The sequence below is a fragment of the Pipistrellus kuhlii genome, unplaced genomic scaffold (genome assembly GCF_014108245.1).
Source record: "Pipistrellus kuhlii isolate mPipKuh1 unplaced genomic scaffold, mPipKuh1.p scaffold_m20_p_1, whole genome shotgun sequence".
Taxonomy (NCBI): domain Eukaryota; kingdom Metazoa; phylum Chordata; class Mammalia; order Chiroptera; family Vespertilionidae; genus Pipistrellus; species Pipistrellus kuhlii.
In genome coordinates this window covers 61482685-61501431 of record NW_023425404.1, presented here as the reverse complement: position 1 = coordinate 61501431, position 18747 = coordinate 61482685, and the positions used below count along the sequence as shown (strand labels likewise).

The following is an 18747-nucleotide window of genomic DNA, read 5'->3' as shown; positions in this document are numbered from 1 at the left end:
AGATAGTGATGAAAATGTTACCGGTCATATATGGTCTTTAAGGAGATTGAATAAAATAAATGTTTATAAAGCCCTAGCCAGCATGGCTCAGTGGTTGGAGCATCAGCCCACACACAAAAGGCCCATGGGTTTGATTCCCGGTAAACGGCATGTACCTAGGTTGCTGGTTCAATTCCTGGCCCTGGTCAGGGCGTGTGTGGGAGGCAACCAATCAATGTATCTCTCTCACATGGATGTTTCTATATCCCCCCTCCCTTCTCCTTACCTTCCACTCTCTCTAAAAATCAATGCAAAAAATATCCTCTGTGGGGATTGAAAATAGTTATAATAATAATGGTTATAAATCTGCAGTGCCTAACATCTAGAAGGTGCTAAATGTCTTTGTTCCTTTAGTGATGATACATAATGATCACCAAAGCATAAAGGTCTCAATTCTTCTTTCTGAAATAGAAAGTTTTTGCTTTAGATACAATTTATTACCAATATAATCTTCAAAGTCCATTATAATAAGTAGGAGTTCTTTTTAAAGTTTATACTCTTTCACATTCCCAAATGTCATTAGTTTATGGTGACTTCAGGAATAGTTTAACCCATCTAATAAAAGGGTAATATGCAAATCGACTGAACGGCGGAACGACTGGTCACTATGATGTGCACTGACCACCAAGCTCAACACAAAAGCTGCCCCCTGGTAGTCAGTGTGTTCCCATAGGGGGAGCACCACTCAGCCAGACAACAGCTCATGGTGGCCAGCGCAGCAGTGATGGCAGGAGCCTCTCCCATGTCTGCGGCAGCACTATGGATGTCAGGCCCACTCCCCGCAGGATATCCCTCTGAGGTCTCCTGGACCATGAGAGGGCGCGGGCTGGGCTGAGACAAACACCCCCCACCCCCCACCGTGCACAATTTTGTGCACCAGGCCTCTAATTCTAGTTAATAAAGATGGAATATGCTAATTGACCATCACGCCCTCACAGAGATGGCGGTGCCCAGTCCCCTCAGCAACCCCCCCCCCCCCCAGGTTGGCAGGCGTGTGGCATGGCTGGGCCCGCCCCCAGGCAGGTCCTGCTATGCCATGTGCCTGCCTCCAGAGTCCCTCAGGCTTCTCAACCCTCCAGCCGCCCAGGGCTGGCCCAAGGCTCAGGCAAGCCTCTGATGGTGGCTGCCCAGCCACTCAAGGCTGCCTGAGGACAGGTAATCAGGGCTGGCTGAGGCATGTGCTGCCAGCAGTGGCAGCAGTAGAGGTGTGATAAGGGCGTCACCTTCCCCTGATTGCCAGGTTGCCTTCTACACCTAACAGCTCCCCAACTGAGAGGGGGCAGGCTGGGCTGAGGTCTGTCCCGTCCCGCGCCACCCCCCCCCCCGCCACCCCCCCACCCCCCCCCCCCCCCGCTCCGTGCAAGAATTTTCTTGCACTGGGCCTCTAGTTTTTACATAAGTGCTGTCATTTCTAGTAATATTTTTATATTTTCACATTTTGTTGTTATTTTGCTTTCTTATCTGTTGTATAGACTAACTTTTCTGACTTCTTTCTGCTTTTTGCCCTCAGAATGCCATCATGTTTGGAAAAAAGCGGCACACAGATGTACAGTTTTACACAGAAGTGGGAGAGATCACCACGGATTTGGGAAAACATCAACATATGCATGACCGAGATGACCTCTATGCTGAGCAGGTCTGTGAAATTTAGTATTTTATTTGCAAGGTAGTAAGATAGGATGTAATCCAAATCTGAGTTCAGTAATTTTATATTTTGTAAAGAACCTCTGAATCTAGAGAATAACTTAGATATCTGCTGAGTTTGTGTGCTACAGTGGCTTTTGGATTAGACTTGGATTTCAGACTCAGCTCTACAGTTAATGGTATGATGGCCTTTAATTTGGTATACCCATTAGTATCATAGTTATGACTGCTAAAGCACTTCAGAAGGGATACATTGTTAAAATAAAGTAATAGCTGTAGTTAATTAGTTTTTTTTTTTCTTTTCTTCTACAGATGGAACGAGAAATGAGGCACAAACTGAAAACTGCCTTTAAAAATTTCATTGAGAAAGTAGAGGCTCTAACCAAGGAGGAACTGGAATTTGAAGTGCCTTTTAGGGACTTGGGGTAACATATCTTTCTTTTTTTAAATATATTTTTATTGAGTTCAGAGAGGAAGGGAGAGGAAAAGAGAGAAACATCAATGATGAGAGAATCGTTGATCCGCTGCCTCCTGCACATCCCACACTGTGGACCGAACCCACCACCCAGGCGTGTGTCTGACGGGGAATGGAACTGTGACCTTCTGGTTCCTAGGTCAACATTCAGCCAGTGAGCCCCGCCGGCCAGGCACATCTCTTTTCTGGCCTGAAGTTTCACTGGTCTACATTTTACAAAAATCGGTTATTCTTTCTTTCATAATAATTTAATATACCTTCTCCTTTTTCATATAACTGATGGCCTTTGAGATATTTATTTCCTCTTGAAACTTTAAGGGCTCTGGAATGAGTGGCTAAATCTGAAAGGCTTTCTTTGTATTTTGAGTATGCTGGAGTTGTTGGGAATGGGAAATAGATGTTTATTGTGGCAGTAACAGTTTCTCTTGCAACAAGTTTAGTCTTAATGTGGTTTCTTTTCTTATCTCTTTCAGGTTTAATGGAGCGCCCTACAGAAGTACTTGCCTCCTTCAGCCCACTAGTAGTGCGCTGGTAAATGCTACAGAATGGGTGAGTATATCTAACCCCTTTTAGTAAGAAAATAGAGAAAACGGAGGATAGGTGTTTTGAGGAGTTGATGTATAATATGTTATTTCTTTTGATACTTAACTTAGACAAAAGGCATATTGAACAAATGTTTCTTTATAAGCCTTTTTAGTTTTTTGATAGTTTATATGGTTTCCTTAAATTTATTCTTCAGAAGATTTTAATCTTGCAGATTGTTTTACTGGAGCTCCTTAATATGTTGTACTGCTATTAGTCTTTCCAAAAAAAAAAAAAAAAAATCCAAAAATTGTTTAGTTAATCTTTATGTAATGGTTTAGATTCTGAAAGTATTTGAAATTGCTAATATGTAATATTTGGCAAAATATTTATATGATAATGATCCAGTTCCTCCTTGACAGCCACCTTTTGTAGTGACATTGGATGAAGTTGAGCTGATTCACTTTGAGCGGGTTCAGTTTCACCTGAAGAACTTTGATATGGTAATAGTCTACAAGGACTATAGCAAGAAAGTGACGATGATAAATGCCATTCCTGTTGCCTCTCTTGACCCCATCAAGGAATGGTTGAAGTAAGTAAATCTGCCAGCAATCTCCCATTTACCCATGAATCCTATATTATCTTTGTATATAAAATCCTAAGCGACTGGTTGCTATGATGCGCACTGACTTAACAGGGCAGACGCTCAATGCCAGAGCTGCTGCGTGCCCCGCCTCCCCCTGGCAGTCAGTGCAGGAGCACCGCTCAGCTGATCGATGGGCTACTGCCAGACTGGGCTCACCACTGGCAAGTGCACCTACAGCCGGTACACAAATCCATGCACTGGGCCTCTAGTAAAATATTAGTATGGTATGTTATACATAAAAATATGATATACTTTAGGTGAGACTGTCTTTGATTTGAGTTACAGACTGGGACTTGAAAATTCAGATTCTTTAGAGCCATTCACTTTTTTCTAAATACCCAACAATAATTTATGGATACTTACAAAAGGAAAATCAAAATCAGATCTTTTCTAACTCTGATATAAGATCTATACACATTTATAATATTTATAAACAGTGGGGAGTGTTTCTTACTTGTTCTCATTACTGGGATAAGACAGATAGAAGTTTTATTTTATTTTACTTTATTTTATTTTTTAGTCCTCATCCAAGGAATTTTTTTCATTGATTTTCAGAGAGTGGAAGGGAAATGGGGATAGACAGAAACATCGATGTGAAAGAGACACATCTATTAGTTGCCTCCTGCATGTGCCCCAACCAGGGCTAGGAATCAAGCCAGAGACCCTTTGGTGCATGAGCTGACGCTCTAACCACTGAGGCATGCTGACCAGGTTTTTTTTATTTTTGCCATTAACACCATATGCTCACACTTCAGCTAAAAGTATCAATATTTCTCATGGAAGTACCAGAACCCCAATAAACAGGGATATGTTCATTACTCCCTAGGTAATGTGTGAGCCATGAGCATAATTTGCTCTGCCCCTTTCCTTCTCCCTTCATTATCTGGAAAAGGAAGGTGCTCTAAATGTAGTCTCTTCATAAGAAATATGTCAAGAGCTTAGAAATAAACAGAAAAAATAGAAATTTATTGTTTCCTTAAGGATTTTCCTAAGAAATATGTGCAGGTAAATGATATACGATCACAAATATGTGTAAGATGCATATTACTTTTTCAAATCAGCTTTATTGAGGTACAAGTTCCATGTAATAATGTTCAGCAATTAAAATAAATGATTTTATGAGTCCTAACAAACATATACAATCTCATATCTACCATTATATTATAATCAGGATATAGAACATTTCCTTCACTCCTAAAAGTGTTCATATCTCTTTACAGTCAATCTCCTTAACCCTGTCCCTGGTTTCTGTCATACACTTCGCAGAAGATTCTAGAAAAATCTAGACTGTTACATAAATGGAAATATACATGAAATAACGTTTCTTTCTTGCATCCTTCACTTAGTATAATGCTTTTGAAATTTATCTAAGTTGTGCATCAGTACTACATTCCTTTTTATTACTAAGGAATATTATACTGTGTAAATAGTCCATACTTGACCAGTTAATAGGCGTTTGGGTTAGTAATTTCATTTGGGGATTATTATGAATAGCAGTTATAAGCATTATATAATATACAACTCTTTGTATAAACATGTTTTCATTTTTCTTAGGCAAACCACCTATAATATTGGAAATGCTGGCCATATGGTTAAATTTATGTTTAGTTTTATAAGAAGCTATAAAATCATTTTTCAGGATGCTAAAAAACCTGCAGTGTGTGAGAATTTTAGTTGCTCCACATCCTCACCAGCACTTGTTATTTTCAGTCTTTTAAATATTAGCCATTACAGTGAGTGTGTGGTGCTATTTCATTGTGCTTTCAGTTTGCATTTCCATGATGGCTAATGATGTTGAACACCTTTTCATATGCTATTTATCATTCTGTACCTTTGATGAAATACCTTCATATTTTTTGCCCAAATTGAAAATTTGTTACCGAGTTAATTCTTTATGCTACTGTATTTTTCGGGCCATAAGACGCACCGGACCATAAGACGCACCAGTTTTTAGAGAAGGGAAATGAAGAAAAAAAGATTCTGAAACAAATAGTGTCCTAAAATATTTTATGTGCATTAAAACCCAACATCACAGTCATAAACACATGTAATCAACCCTGTAAAGTAAACAGCAGCATTTAGAACCATTTTAGAGCCGGGCAAGCACACAGACCACACAGAGCCGGGCAAGTAAAAAAACTTTTTTTTAAAAGTATATGTGTAGGCTATATTTGGACCATAAGACGCAGGGACTTTTTTCTCCCCCACTTCTGGGGGGAAAAAAGTGCGTCTTATGGTCCGAAAAATATGGTATATACAAGTCTTCCAACAAATACAGATTTTGTATATTTTCTTTCAATAGTTTCTTTGCCTTTTCATTTTCTTAAATGTCTTTTACAAGCCAGAAGTGTAAAATGTTCACGAAAATTTTGGTCAACTTTTGCTTTTGTAATGTTGCTCTTATGTCTTATCTAATTTATTTTTTGTTGTTAATCCTCACCAAAGATATTTTTTCCATTGTTTTTTATTGTTTTAATTCTCACCTGAGGATATTTTTCCATTAATTTTTAGAAAGAGTGAGAGAGAGAGAAAGAGAGGGCAAGACCGAGAAATATCAATGTGGGAGAAACACATTGATTGGTTGCCTCCTGCATGAGCCCTGACCAGAGCCTGGGTTGGGAAGGAGTTTGTAATCAAGGTATGTGCCCTTGACTGGAATTGAACCCGGGACTCTTTGGTCCGAAGACCAACGCTCTATTCACTAAGCCAAGCTGGCTAGGGCTTTTCCATTGGTTTTTAGAGAGGGAGGGAGGGGAAAAGAAATAGAAAACATCGATGTGTGAGGGATACACTGGTTGGTTGCCTCCCGAACGTGCCCTGACCCAGGTTGGGGATTGACCTTGCAATACATGGGTTAACGCTCTAACCACTGAGTGACACTGACCAGAGCTTATCTAATAAGTTTTGCCTCACCCAAGGTCGTAAAAAATTTTCTCTCTTCTAGAGTTTTATAGATTTATAATAGATGTTACACTCAGCTCTGTGATTAATTTTGAGTTAATTTTTTACTGTGGTATAAGGGTCAGGGTTCATGTTTTGGAGATATATATACTAGAGGCCCAGTGCATGAAACTCATGCACTGGGGGGGAGCAGGGGGAGCTCAGCCAGGCCTCTGTCCTCTCACGGTCCTGAAACCCTGCATTCAATAGCCCCAAAGAGCAAGCTGGCCAAGTGGCCTGGGCCTCCCTCCACAGGGCAATCACGGGGCAGTGGCCAGGCCCCCGACCTATTGCGTTGCACTCACCTTGGCTGGCCTGGAGCCAGTGGGTATCATAGTGTGGTTGTCCAGAAGGTCGTCTGGACGGTCGTTCTGCTGTTGGGTCGATTTGCATATTACACTTTTATTATTAGAGATGGGAGGGAGGGGTTGCCTCCAATTCTAGCATGAATTCTTGAAAAGATTATCTTTTACCCATCAAATTAACTTGACATCTTGGGGGGGGGGGGGGTTTACCATGTAGAGGAGGGTCTATTTTTAAAAAAAATAATTTTTTAACCTAGTTTCATTCATTTTTTTATTTTATTTTATTGATTTCAGAGAGGAAAGGAGAGGGAGAGATAGAAACATTAATGATAAGAGAGATAGAAACATATGATAGAAACATTGATTGGCTGCCTCCTGCATGCCCCCAACTGTGGAACAAGCCCGCAACATGGGCATGTGCCCTTGACCAGAATGAAACCCACAGTTCAAGGCTCTATCCACTGAGCCAAACCAGCTAGGCTAAAAATAATTATTTATTGTTGAAGGTATTACATATGTCCCCTTTTTTTCCCCCATTGACCCCCTCCAGCCTACCCTTGCCCCTGCCCCAGGCCCTCACTGCCCCATTATCTGTGTCCATGGGCTAGGCATATATGCATACGAGGTTCTTGGTTGATTACCTCCCACTCCCCCACCTTCCCTCCAAGATTCTGAACTCTGTTCCATGCTTTCATGTCTCTGGATCCACTCCATTCATCAATTTGTTTTGTTGCTTAGATTCCACATATGAGTGAGATCATGTGATTATAAAATGTTCATCATTTTTAGAAATATTCCTTATTTTGAAATCTGCTTGCTGCGATATTACTATAGACTTCTGGCTTTGGTTAATATGGCTTTTCTTTTAACTTACATTACTTTATATGAAAGTAACTTACTTGTAGATAACATATAGCATACATTTACAGCTCACTTTTTTTTTTTTAATAGATAGATAGAAACTTCGATAAGGGAGAAACATCCATCAGCTGCCTCCGGCACACCCCCTCTAGGGATCTAGCCCTGATCGGAAATTGAACCTGGGGACCTCTTGGTTCATGGGTTGATGCTTAACCACTGAACCATACCAGCCAATCTCACTTTTTAAAATCCATTCTGAGAATGTCTACATTTTCATTGGATTGTTGAAAACAGACCATTTATCAATATGATTGTGTTTAAATCTGCCATCTTGCTTTTTGTTTTTCATCTGTCCTGTGCTTTATGTTTTGCTTTGTTTTTTAACATATTTTTCTTGATTTCAAAGAGGAAGAGAGAGAGAGAGAGAGAGAGAGAGAGAAACATCAATGATGAGAGAAAATCATCGATCAGCTGCCTCCTGCACGCCCCCCCTGCCAGGGATTGAGCCCGCAACCCAGGCATGTGCCATGACCAGGAATCGAACAGTGATCTCATGCTCAGCCACTAAGCCACATTGTTTTACTTTTATAATAATCTCTCTAAAATTTACATATACATCTTATTACTGTCTCCTCTCAGACAATACATCTTTATTGTTGGAAGCTTCTTATGCTGCAATTTCTCTTCTGTCCTTTCTGCTATTGTCATATATTGTACTTCGAATATTTTATGAATTCCACAATTTATTGTCATTTCAGTTTACAAAATGAGGGGGCAAGTCTTTTGTATAACTAATATCTTCCATTCCTAGTGCTCCTCATGCCATTGTGTGGTTCCAACCTTCTATCTGTAGCCTTCTGCTATAATTTTTCTTTGCCTCATAAACTTTTAGTATTTGAAATGCAGGTTTTCTGTGTAAATTGCCTCAGCTTATTAAAAGTATTTCACTTTCATTCAGAAGGTGTTTTTGCTGCATATAGAATTCTAAGTTGATGATCTTTTACTATTTAAGATGTTATTTTCTGTCTTTTAGTTTTCGAGGATTTCTGCTATCATTCTTCTTTCCTCTTTTTCTTAACCTTCTTTAAGATTTTTTTTTCTTATTGGTTTTTAGCATTTTTAAAAAATATATATTTTATTGATTTTTAACAGAGAGAAAGGGAGAGAGATAGAGAGCTAGAAACGTAGATGAGAGAGAAACATTGACCAGCTGCCTCTTGCACACCCCCTACTGGGGATGTGCCCGCAACCAAGGTACATGCCCTTGACCGGAATCGAACCTGAAACCTTTCAGTCCGCAGACCAACACTCTACCACTGAGCCAAACCAGCTTTGGCGGTTTTTAGCATTTTGATAACTAGATATTTTGGTATTGTTTTCTTTATTATAATTATCCAAATGTTTGGTGTTCATTGAGCTTCTTAAATCTGTGGGCTTTGTCGTTTTTATATTTGGATATGTTCTGACCATGAATCTTCAAATATTTTTATTCTTTCCTCAGTTCTTTTTTTTTTTTTTTTTTTTAAGAGTAATTATACAAACTTCATTTTTTCATCTCGTTGTCTTTAAGTTTTCCTCTTCTAAAACATATGAAACATATGAATTTATGGAACATTTATCATTGCTTTTTTAACATCCTTATTTGCTACTTTATCCATCACCTTTGTATTGTCAGGGTCTATTTTCAGTGGTTGATTTTTCTCTTGCTTCTTTGCATGCCTAGTAATTTGTGATTGGTTGCCCTACATTGTGGCTCCACATTTTTGGGTGCTAAGTTTTGTTAATTCAAAATTTTTTAGATTCTATTCTAAGCTACAGTTAAGTTATTTGGGTTCCATTTGATCTTTTAAGACTTGTTGTTCTCGCCAAAACCGGCTTGGCTCAGTGGTAGAGCGTCGGTCTGCGGACTGAAAGGTCCCAGGTTCGATTCCAGTCAAGGGCATGTACCTTGGTTGTGGGCACATCCCTGGTGGGGGGGTGCAGGAGGCAGTTGGTCGATGTTTCTCTCTCATCAATGTTTCTAGCTCTCTGTCCCTCTCCCTTCCTCACTATAAAACATCAATAAAATAATATTTAAAAACAAAAACAAAAAAACTTGTTGTTCTCAAGTGTCATGAATGCTGGATCAGAACAGCCTTGAGTCTGGGGCTAATTGATCCCATTGCTGAGGTAGCACTTCTCTGAGGATTCTACCCAATTCCTTGAGTGTTTTGAGGTCTTTGCACTAATCCACCTCTGTGTGCGATCTGGGGATTCTGTGGTTCTTTGCCCAGTTCTAATTAGTTTCCTCTCATGTTTGTACAGATCGATCCTTGGCCAAGAATTTGAGGGGATCCATCTTCAGAGCTTTCTCATCACTCTCTCCTCTAGTATTCTGCCCCACACATTCTAGCTGTCTGCTTCCCCTAACCCTCCTCTATCACTTTCTCACTCTCAACTCCAACAGCCTTACAAGTTCTACATGGGTTCTTCCTAAAGAAAATAGAAAAGAAGAAGAAAGTGAACTTAGATTAATTTAGTTGAGGGATAGAGATTGCTGCATTGGAATGCTGCTTTGACATGAGGGCTAGTGCTTTGGGAGACCAAATATCAGCCATCTGGGCATGTTCTGGTGGCACAGTGCAAAGAATACCTGTTTCCATTCATTTAAGAAAAGGTTAACTGCTCTTCAGATTCTAATCACCAGATTCTAATCTGACAACTGGATATTCTCAGAAAATATAGAGGATTGATTTTGACTTTGTAATATTATTTCTCTCAGTTCCTGTGACCTAAAGTATACAGAAGGAGTACAGTCCCTCAACTGGACTAAAATCATGAAGACTATTGTTGATGACCCTGAGGGCTTCTTCGAACAAGGTGGCTGGTCCTTCCTGGAGCCTGAGGGTGAGGTGCGTGAGTGTGGGGTTTCTTTTCTGCTATGTAATAGTTGCCCGTTATTTGAACAGCTAGAAAAGACCAGACCAAGTGGGAAAATCTCTGAACACATCTGATATTATTTCTCCAAATTAGTTTTACAGGAAAACAATAAATTAACTAGGTATTTGCAGCCACTGATAAGATTTGAAATGTTGTTTTCTAAAAAATGGTCCTCCCAACTCAGCATAATGCTTTATTACCAAGAATATTTCTGCAATTAATATTTCTGAGCAAGAAAGGATGAAGTGAAACTTTAATAAATATGAATTATATATTTAGGATATCCATTAAGACAGTAAATAGTGTTTTTGTTTTTTTCTCTAATTCATCAGGGTAGTGATGCTGAGGAAGGGGATTCAGAGTCTGAAATCGAAGATGAGACTTTTAATCCTTCAGAGGATGACTATGAAGAAGAAGAAGAGGACAGTGATGAAGATTATTCATCAGAAGCTGAAGAATCAGGTCAGTCTTTACAAGGAAAAGTTTCTGTGGCTTTCTAATCTAATGCCATTTCTGGAAACTACTTTGCAAAAGGGAAGAGTTTTATCATTCCTTTCCAGTATAATGACTAATGCTTCCTAATCATTTTTTTTTTTTCTTAAGACTATTCCAAGGAATCATTGGGCAGTGAAGAAGAGAGTGGAAAAGACTGGGATGAACTAGAGGAAGAAGCCCGAAAAGGTAAATTTTTTTGTTTTATTTTTTTGAGGCACAAATTTCTTAACAGATTTCAGTCCTTAACTAGTGGAGAAAACAGGGTCTGTAATTTGTATTCTCCAAGAATCATGGCTGCCTAATTGATACTTTTTTCATCTGTCAAGTCCTCAATAGACCCATAGTCATGATAGCCAAATAGTCTTATATGGCTCCAGAATTAGGTCATTCAGTTTCCAAATCTAAGTTCTATAATAGTCTAAATTTTAGACTTCTCCCAGGTTAGGAATATTTTCATAGTGCCAGTTTAATTACTCTGAAACCAAATGCCAAATATAAGTTAAAGATAAAAGGAAATGCCCTGGCTGGGTCGCTCAGAGAGCATCCTCCTGATACACCACAGTTGTGGGTTCAATCCCTGGCCAGGCACATACAAGAAGCAACCAATGACTGCATAAATATGTACAACAACAAATTGATGTTTCTCTCTTTATCTCTCTCCTTCCCTTCCTCTCTTTATAAAATAAATAAATAAAACTTAAGCCAAAACCAGTTTGGCTCAGTGGATAGAGCGTCAGTCTGCAGACTGAAAGGTCCCAGGTTCGATTCTGATCAAGGGCATGTACATTGGTTGCCGGCACATCCCCGGTAGGGGGTGTGCAGGAGGCAGCTGGTCGATGTTTCTCTCTCATCAATGTTTCTACCTTTCTATCCCTCTCCCTTCCTTTCTGTAAAAATCAATAAAATATAATTTAAAAAAATATATATAAATAAATAAATAATAAAACTTAAAAAGAAAAAATAGGTGAAAGGAAATATCCACTGTATCCTAAGTATTGTGATAGAACTTTGTATAAATTACCGTATTTAATCCTTCTTTGTTTATAATTTTCTATTTTATATATAAACCAAGACTCAAAAATATTAAGTGCTTGGTCAAGATCACACAACTGGTAAGTGACTGAGTCCAGATTAAAAGGTTTAACTCCAAACTATATTCTCAGTACTATTCATGCTGTCCAGTAGTATCAGGTACCTAATGCCAACCTATATCTAATTAGTAATATCTCTTCTGTTTAGCGGACCGTGAAAGCCGTTATGAGGAGGAAGAAGAACAGAGTCGAAGTATGAGCCGGAAAAGGAAGGCATCTGTGCACAGCTCAGGCCGTGGCTCTAACCGTGGTTCCAGACACAGCTCTGCGCCCCCCAAGAAAAAGAGGAAGTAATTTCTGAACTTTGGCCCTCAGCTCCATTCTTGCTCCAGCCAACCCCTGAAAATTTTACATGACAGAAACTGTATTTTTCCTTTTTTCTTTTGAAGTTTTGCCATTTGTGTTTATGGGTTTAGGGGGCCATTTGTGTGGACCAATCTACTCGGGGAATTCCAGGCCCACCAGGACACGTGCCAATGGCCCCATCCAGATGGCAAGGCAGGAGGTGTTCTTGAAGAAGGGCAGAGGCTTCCACTGTTAATACCATTTCATTCCTCTCTTCCTGTCACCTTCTGCCAGGACGTCAGTGGCTTCTGACATCTTAATCTTTGATGTCTCAAAGTATATTTCCAAGATGTTAGTACGAGGTGAATAACTACTTGCACCATGGTTCTTGACCAGCAGATTCGATCCACCATTCTACCCTACAACATGACCTTCCTCACATCTCTTTAAGTTGCATCTTTGCAGTACTCAAGAACAGACAGGTTCTTGGAATTTGCTAATGTTTATAATAAACCATACAACTTGAGCTAGTAAGGCAGATCAGGCTGGTACCTCCGTCTGAGTTTTCCTGCTTTCTTGCCTCATGCAAGACCTGGGGTATCTGCTGCCTTGGAAGACATAAGCAGCAGCGACGCTCCGAGGCTTGGTTTCATCCTCCTTTCATATTCACACACGGATATTGGTAGGAACGAAATTACCACTGTTTGTTTTCTGAGATACCTGAGTAAGAACAGCCGTGCCTCATATACTGCTTCTAGTAAAATCTAGGAGGAGGCTCGCTATTAAAGGAATCAACGTTTAGATCTGGAAGGGGAAATAGTCATGCCTTGGGCCTAGGATATCCTGATGAGAAGAGAAAAGAAGAATGGAGGCCACTTCTACACCATGGCCTTCGTCACTGCTGCTCCTTATCTTTACTTGTCCTGCATTGTTTGTATTTATCAGTTTCTGTTGAACCGCTTTTTAAGTATTTGGGGAGTTTATCTTGCCATGCTCCCCCTCCTGGTTCTCAGCACCCACCTGTTCCTCTGCAGTTAATTCTGTGTTTTGTGACTTTAAGAGAGGAGGGGGGAGGGTTCTCAGATTTTGTTGTTTTTGTTTTTTTTCTCTTTAGCAGTAGGACTTGATATTTTCAATTTTGGAAGAACTAAAAGATAAATAAACTGGGGTTTTTTGTTGTTGTTTTGTTTTTATAAATTCAACGTCTGTGATTGTTTTTTTCAGTTCTAAAAGCCAGCCTGCTCGCCTGGTAAAGTGCTGAGGCGTTAAAAAATAATGACTGTACCAAACAGAGTGAAAACAAGTTAGTATCACAACAACAAACTTTCATATTCTAAGCTTTTATGATCATATTAAGAGATACTAGCTAGACATTACAGTAAACCAAATTTATGGATTAGCAAGTTACTTTATCAGAGACTTTTTTACTATGGTTCCCTCACAGAGATCAGAATGGAATAGCACTTGTTCTATCCGAAAACAAATCTTCGATCATCTCCTTGTAAATAGCATGGAAGGCAGCAACAGCTTGAAGGGACACCTTCAGACTTCCTATCGGGGTAGCCTGGTCTGTAGGGCTAACAACTGTTGGGAAAGGAAAAAGAAACGTCAGGCAGGCAGCGGCAGCATTCCATTAAAAAACACAGTGCCAGGGATTCTACATTCCTTCCTTCCGGAGGGGACTGAGTCAAATGGAAGACAAAGAACAGTTACAGGATGGCAAGTGCCGTGATGAAAACACGGTGTTTTGGGAAAACAGAAGTGTCACCTAATCAGGATGGAGAAATTGGAAAAGGCTTTCTGAAGACAATCCCTAAACTGAGCCTTTAAAAAGGTAAAAGATACCTAAGCTAATGTCAAAATATGAGAACATCACAAGTTTAGGAAATTGCAAGGAGTGGCAGAAATTAAAGCTATGCAGATAAGTGGGGGCCAGATTATAAAAGGTCTTATTTGCCTTTCAAGGAATTTGGTTTTCACTGAAGTTACTAGTGACAGTTTTTATTTGGGTTCTAGAAAAATGAATCCATTATTGGGCAATATATTCAAAGGGGATACAAATACATCAGGGAGGGTAGTTGGGCTTTTACACTAATTCGGGGGAGAAATGCAAGGGTCTGAAGTACAGCAATGAGGGTATGAAGGTGGGGACATTCTGAATTAAAGAGGTAAAGTAGAATTTTGTGATTGAATGTTGGGAGTGAGAAGAAGGTTGAAATCAAAGATGACCTTATTTGGGTAAGGGAACATAAGGTGCACGTTTGTAGTGGGGGTGGGGGTGGGGACATGCTAAGGGCATACAAGTAGTTACTTAGTTTGCTGTAAGCTAAATTGTATTAAAAATCTGGTCTAGAAACCTAGATCTGAGATCATTTCTAGGTTATAATTAAAATCCTGAGAATGGATGCAAACATGTAGGAAAAGGGTATATGGAGAATAAAAGGCCAAGAATTGAACCAGGGCAACCCACCATTCAAACTCAGGATGAAGAACCTGCAGGATAAACAAGGATCCCTTAGGCCAGTGGTTCTCAACCTTCCTAATGCTGCGACCCTTTATTATGGTTTAAATTAACCATGAAATTACTTTTGTTGCTATTTCATAACTAATTTTGCTACTGTTGTGAATCATAATTAAATATTTGTTTTCCAATGGTTGTGACCCACAGGTTGAGAATTGCTGCTGTAGAGCAGTACTGTGCAATGTACTCTGATAGCTTCTTTTCTGCAGTTCTCTGGTGTGTGTTTTTTCTTCAAAATGTGACAATAATTTAATCTCACCATCCACTAATGGGTTATGACAGGAAATTCAAAAACCATTAGTCTAGTGAATAGTAAATGCCCACTACAGCCTAGCAGCTAAGGTAAATGTGTGAAGTCCCAGCTGTATTTCAGAACAGGGAACAGAGAACCGGACAGAGCAGGCCCACCTACAGGCATTCAAATGCAAATATTGTTAAAACATGTTGGCCTTATAACAAGTGTATGGAAACACTGTAGTAGATGGATATGGGTTGAAGAAACCAGTGCCAGAGAGATCAATTCAGAAAACTAGTATAGCAGTTGGAATGTAGTCAGGACACTTTGCAAGTAGAATGGATAAGACTTGGTTACCAATATTGTGAGAGGTGAGGGAGTAGAAAGTTGGTGTCTAAGAAATGGGGTGCATGATAAGGCATTAAAAGAGAAGGGGTATGAGCTGCCTTTACAAACTGCTCAAGAGGGGACAGAAATTCTGGCATTTAAATTTGATTGAAATTAAAAAAACAACAAAAAAACTTGTCTTTTCAAACTTTTCCTATCTCAAACATTGGAGAATCATAGTAGGTTCTAGTAATCAAGAGGTATATGAACTAAAATTGACAAGTAGAAAGGTTAAAAAAAATTTTTTTAATAAAATCGACAATTGACTACCCTCAGGTTTGATCTAGAAGTAAGTAGAGGTATAGGGATTTCCACCCAATTTGTCTCAAACTTTGTAGCAGTAATTATGCATTGAAGGTAAAACAGGAAAAGTATTATGATGACTTGCTTAAAAATAAATGGAACTGAGAAGCACAAAACATGTATTACTCACTGTCTAGCTTTTGCTCTACAATGTCTCTTCCTGATTCCATGATCTGGCGTAGTTTCAGATAGGCATATCCTACTTCTTGACATTCATTCTCTTCATCCATAGGATCACTTACCACTGTGAACTTTAAACTAAGGGAGGGAAATTACAATTAATTCAGCACTGCTGATAATCTAAGCCTTAAAAAAAAAAAAAAAGGATAAAAATAATCATAAATTAGACAATGTCTAATTGCAACAGCAAAAGAGTAAGGAATTGGTGTAATTTAAAATAACAACCGGTCCTGGTCAGCTTGCTCAGTTGATTGGAGCATCATCCTGTACACCAAAAGGTTGCAGTTTAATTCTCGGCTTAGGTTGCAGCTTTAATCTCCCATTCAGTTGGTAATTGATCAGTTTCTGGCACCGTGTGTGTGTGTGTGTGTGTGTGTGTGTGTGTGTGTGTGTGTGTGAGAGAGAGAGAGAGAGAGAGAGAGAGAGAGAGAGAGAGTTCTTTCCCTCTAAAAAATATCATCAAAAACATATCTGCAGTGAGGATGTTAAAAAGTATATTTAAAAAGTCTTAATGCCGAAAGCGGTTTGGCTCAGATAGGACGTCGGCCTGCGAACTGAAAGGTCCCAGGTTCGATTTTGGTCAAGGCATGTATGTACCTTGGTTGTGGGCACATCCCCAGTAGGGGGTGTGCAAGAGACAGCTGATCGATGATTCTCTCTCATCGATGTTTCTAACTCTCTATCCCTCTCTCTTCCTCTTTGTAAAATATCAATAAAATATATATATATATATATATATATATATATATATATATATATATATATATATATATATATATTTTTTTTTTTTTTTTTTAAGTTTTAACAACCAGCGTTGAAAGGGAACTGTAAGACTCAAGATAATGTAATTGAGCAGGTTGTCTCAAAACCGTTGAGATATATTTAGATATATCCTTGTTGATTTCAGAGAGGAAGGGAGAAGAATATAGAGAGATCAGTGATGAGAGAGAATCATTGATCGGCTGCCTCCTGCACACCCTCCACGAAGGATTGAGTCTGCAGCCCAGGCATGTGCCCTCTACCGGAACTGAACCCATAACTTCAGTCCGAAGGCCAACACTATCCACTTAGCCAAACCAGATAGAGCTGGTTTATAATTTTGAAAGATTTGATAAGGTCAGTGGATGAGTTGCACAAAAACCAATAAACAGGAGAAGTTAGAAAAAAGTTTTCAATTTCTAAATGAAAGTTGGGTACCAAGACTGAGCATAGTAAAGGAAACAAGAAAATTCTGTATTTCTTGAATTCCAGAGACTGGTACCTACTAATTTTTTTTTTTAGAAAAATTCAAGTATCATAAATTCATTATTTTAATCATTTGAAGTGTGCAATTCAGTATTTCTTAGTATCATCACAATCTTGTGCAACCATCACCGCTATCTAATTCCAGGTCACGTTCATCGCCTCCAAAACTCCTGTACCCATTAAGCAGTCATTCTCTATTGCCCTCTCCCTCAGCTCATGGCAACTACTAATCTACTTCCTGTCTTTCAATTTGCCTATTCTGGACACTTCATAATCCTATACTTGTTTTTAATGTGTTTATTGATTTTAGAGAAACAGGAAGGGAGGAGAGAGGGAAAGAGAAACATTGATCCCACCAGGGATCAAACTTGAAATCTGGGTATGTGCCCTGGTCTAAATTGAACCAATGACCTTTCTGTGCATGGAACAACACTCAACCCAACTGAATAACACTGGCCAGGGTATAATTCTATATATTTTTTAAAGCAAACATTGGCCCAGCCAACATGGTTCAGTGGTTGAGCATTGACCCATGAGCCAGGAGATTATGGTTCGATTCCCAGTCAGGACACATGCCCTGGTTTCAAGCTCAGACCCAAGTGTGAGGCATACAGGAGGTAGCTGATCAATGGTTCTCATCTTTGATGTTTCTCTCTCTTCCTCTCTGAAATCGATAAAAATATGGGCTTTTCAAAGCAAACATTGATGGCTAATAGTACTAAGGGAACAAGAATAGGACTAAGCCGAAACTGGTTTGGCTCAATGGATAGAGCGTCAGCTTGGGGACTGAAGGGTCCCGGGTTCGATTCCGGTCAGGGGCATGTACCTTGGTTGGGGGCACATCCCCAGTGGGGGGGATGCAAGAGGCGGCTGATGACTCTCTCTCATCGATGTTTCTGACTCTCTAGCTCTCTCCCTTCCTCTCTGTACAAAATCAATAAAATATATATTTTTTTTAAATAGGACTAAAAATTTAAACTCTTAAAATTGCAGCTAAAGATAACTAAGCTGAAAGAAGAATTCTGAAATGATACATTTCTAACTCAGTAAGCAATACTCACTTGTGGTTATGTTTCTGTATGGTTATTGAGAACTTAAAACTGCAAAGGGTTAATACCAACTCCCTCATCCCAATTTTCCCAGGAAAGGGATAGTAGCTATCATTACTGCATGCTAGACACAATACCAAGTGCTTTAGGCAAACAATGTTATTTCAATTTTATGCTCACAGTAGCCTTCAAACTAAGTAATAACTTAAGAGATCATTATAAGTGGAAGATCAGGATTCAAAACCAAGTCTGTCTGATTACAAAGAGAATGTTCTGTTTATTGTACCATATTGGCAAAAGGAAGTCAAAATAAAATAAACTGAACTCTAAAATTGAGTAGAAAGTTGCAAAAAGGAAAGAAAAGTGTTAGCAGTATCTTCTTACCTAATAGACAAACATGTAAATTGACCATATCTCCACTACACCCACCAGCCAATCAGGAGTGATATACAAATTAACCCAACAAAAATGGCAGCTAATTTGCATATGCAGGAGTTGAACTACTGGGGTGGGCAGAACACTTGCATTGCAGGCATTCTGCCCACCCCAGTCGCTCAACTACTGGGCAGCAGGGAAGGCGAGCCGGAGTGGAAAGAGGTGGCTCC

General features: G+C 39.3%; 2 protein-coding genes across 3 annotated transcripts in view; one reads left to right on the top strand and one right to left on the bottom strand.

Moving 5' to 3' along the window:
• The window catches only part of SUPT16H (SPT16 homolog, facilitates chromatin remodeling subunit), a 43518-nt gene extending 30115 nt beyond the window's left edge, over positions 1 to 13403 (top strand). Inside the window, exons 19-26 of the mRNA XM_036448280.2 lie at positions 1550 to 1675; positions 1996 to 2108; positions 2632 to 2707; positions 3103 to 3272; positions 10194 to 10323; positions 10684 to 10813; positions 10955 to 11032; positions 12086 to 13403. Coding sequence (XP_036304173.1) covers positions 1550 to 1675; positions 1996 to 2108; positions 2632 to 2707; positions 3103 to 3272; positions 10194 to 10323; positions 10684 to 10813; positions 10955 to 11032; positions 12086 to 12231 — 969 coding nt within the window. The 3' untranslated portion in view covers positions 12232 to 13403. The remainder of the gene's footprint in view (positions 1 to 1549; positions 1676 to 1995; positions 2109 to 2631; positions 2708 to 3102; positions 3273 to 10193; positions 10324 to 10683; positions 10814 to 10954; positions 11033 to 12085) is intronic.
• A 207-nt stretch (positions 13404 to 13610) lies between these two features.
• Positions 13611 to 18747, bottom strand: part of RPGRIP1 (RPGR interacting protein 1) — a 62415-nt gene continuing 57278 nt past the window's right edge. For both annotated transcript variants that reach the window (XM_045584248.1, XM_036448314.2), the window contains 2 exons: positions 15799 to 15926; positions 13611 to 13806 (listed from right to left, as the gene is read on the bottom strand). In XM_045584248.1, the coding sequence (XP_045440204.1) occupies positions 13670 to 13806; positions 15799 to 15926 (265 nt within the window). In that variant the 3' untranslated portion in view covers positions 13611 to 13669. The remainder of the gene's footprint in view (positions 13807 to 15798; positions 15927 to 18747) is intronic.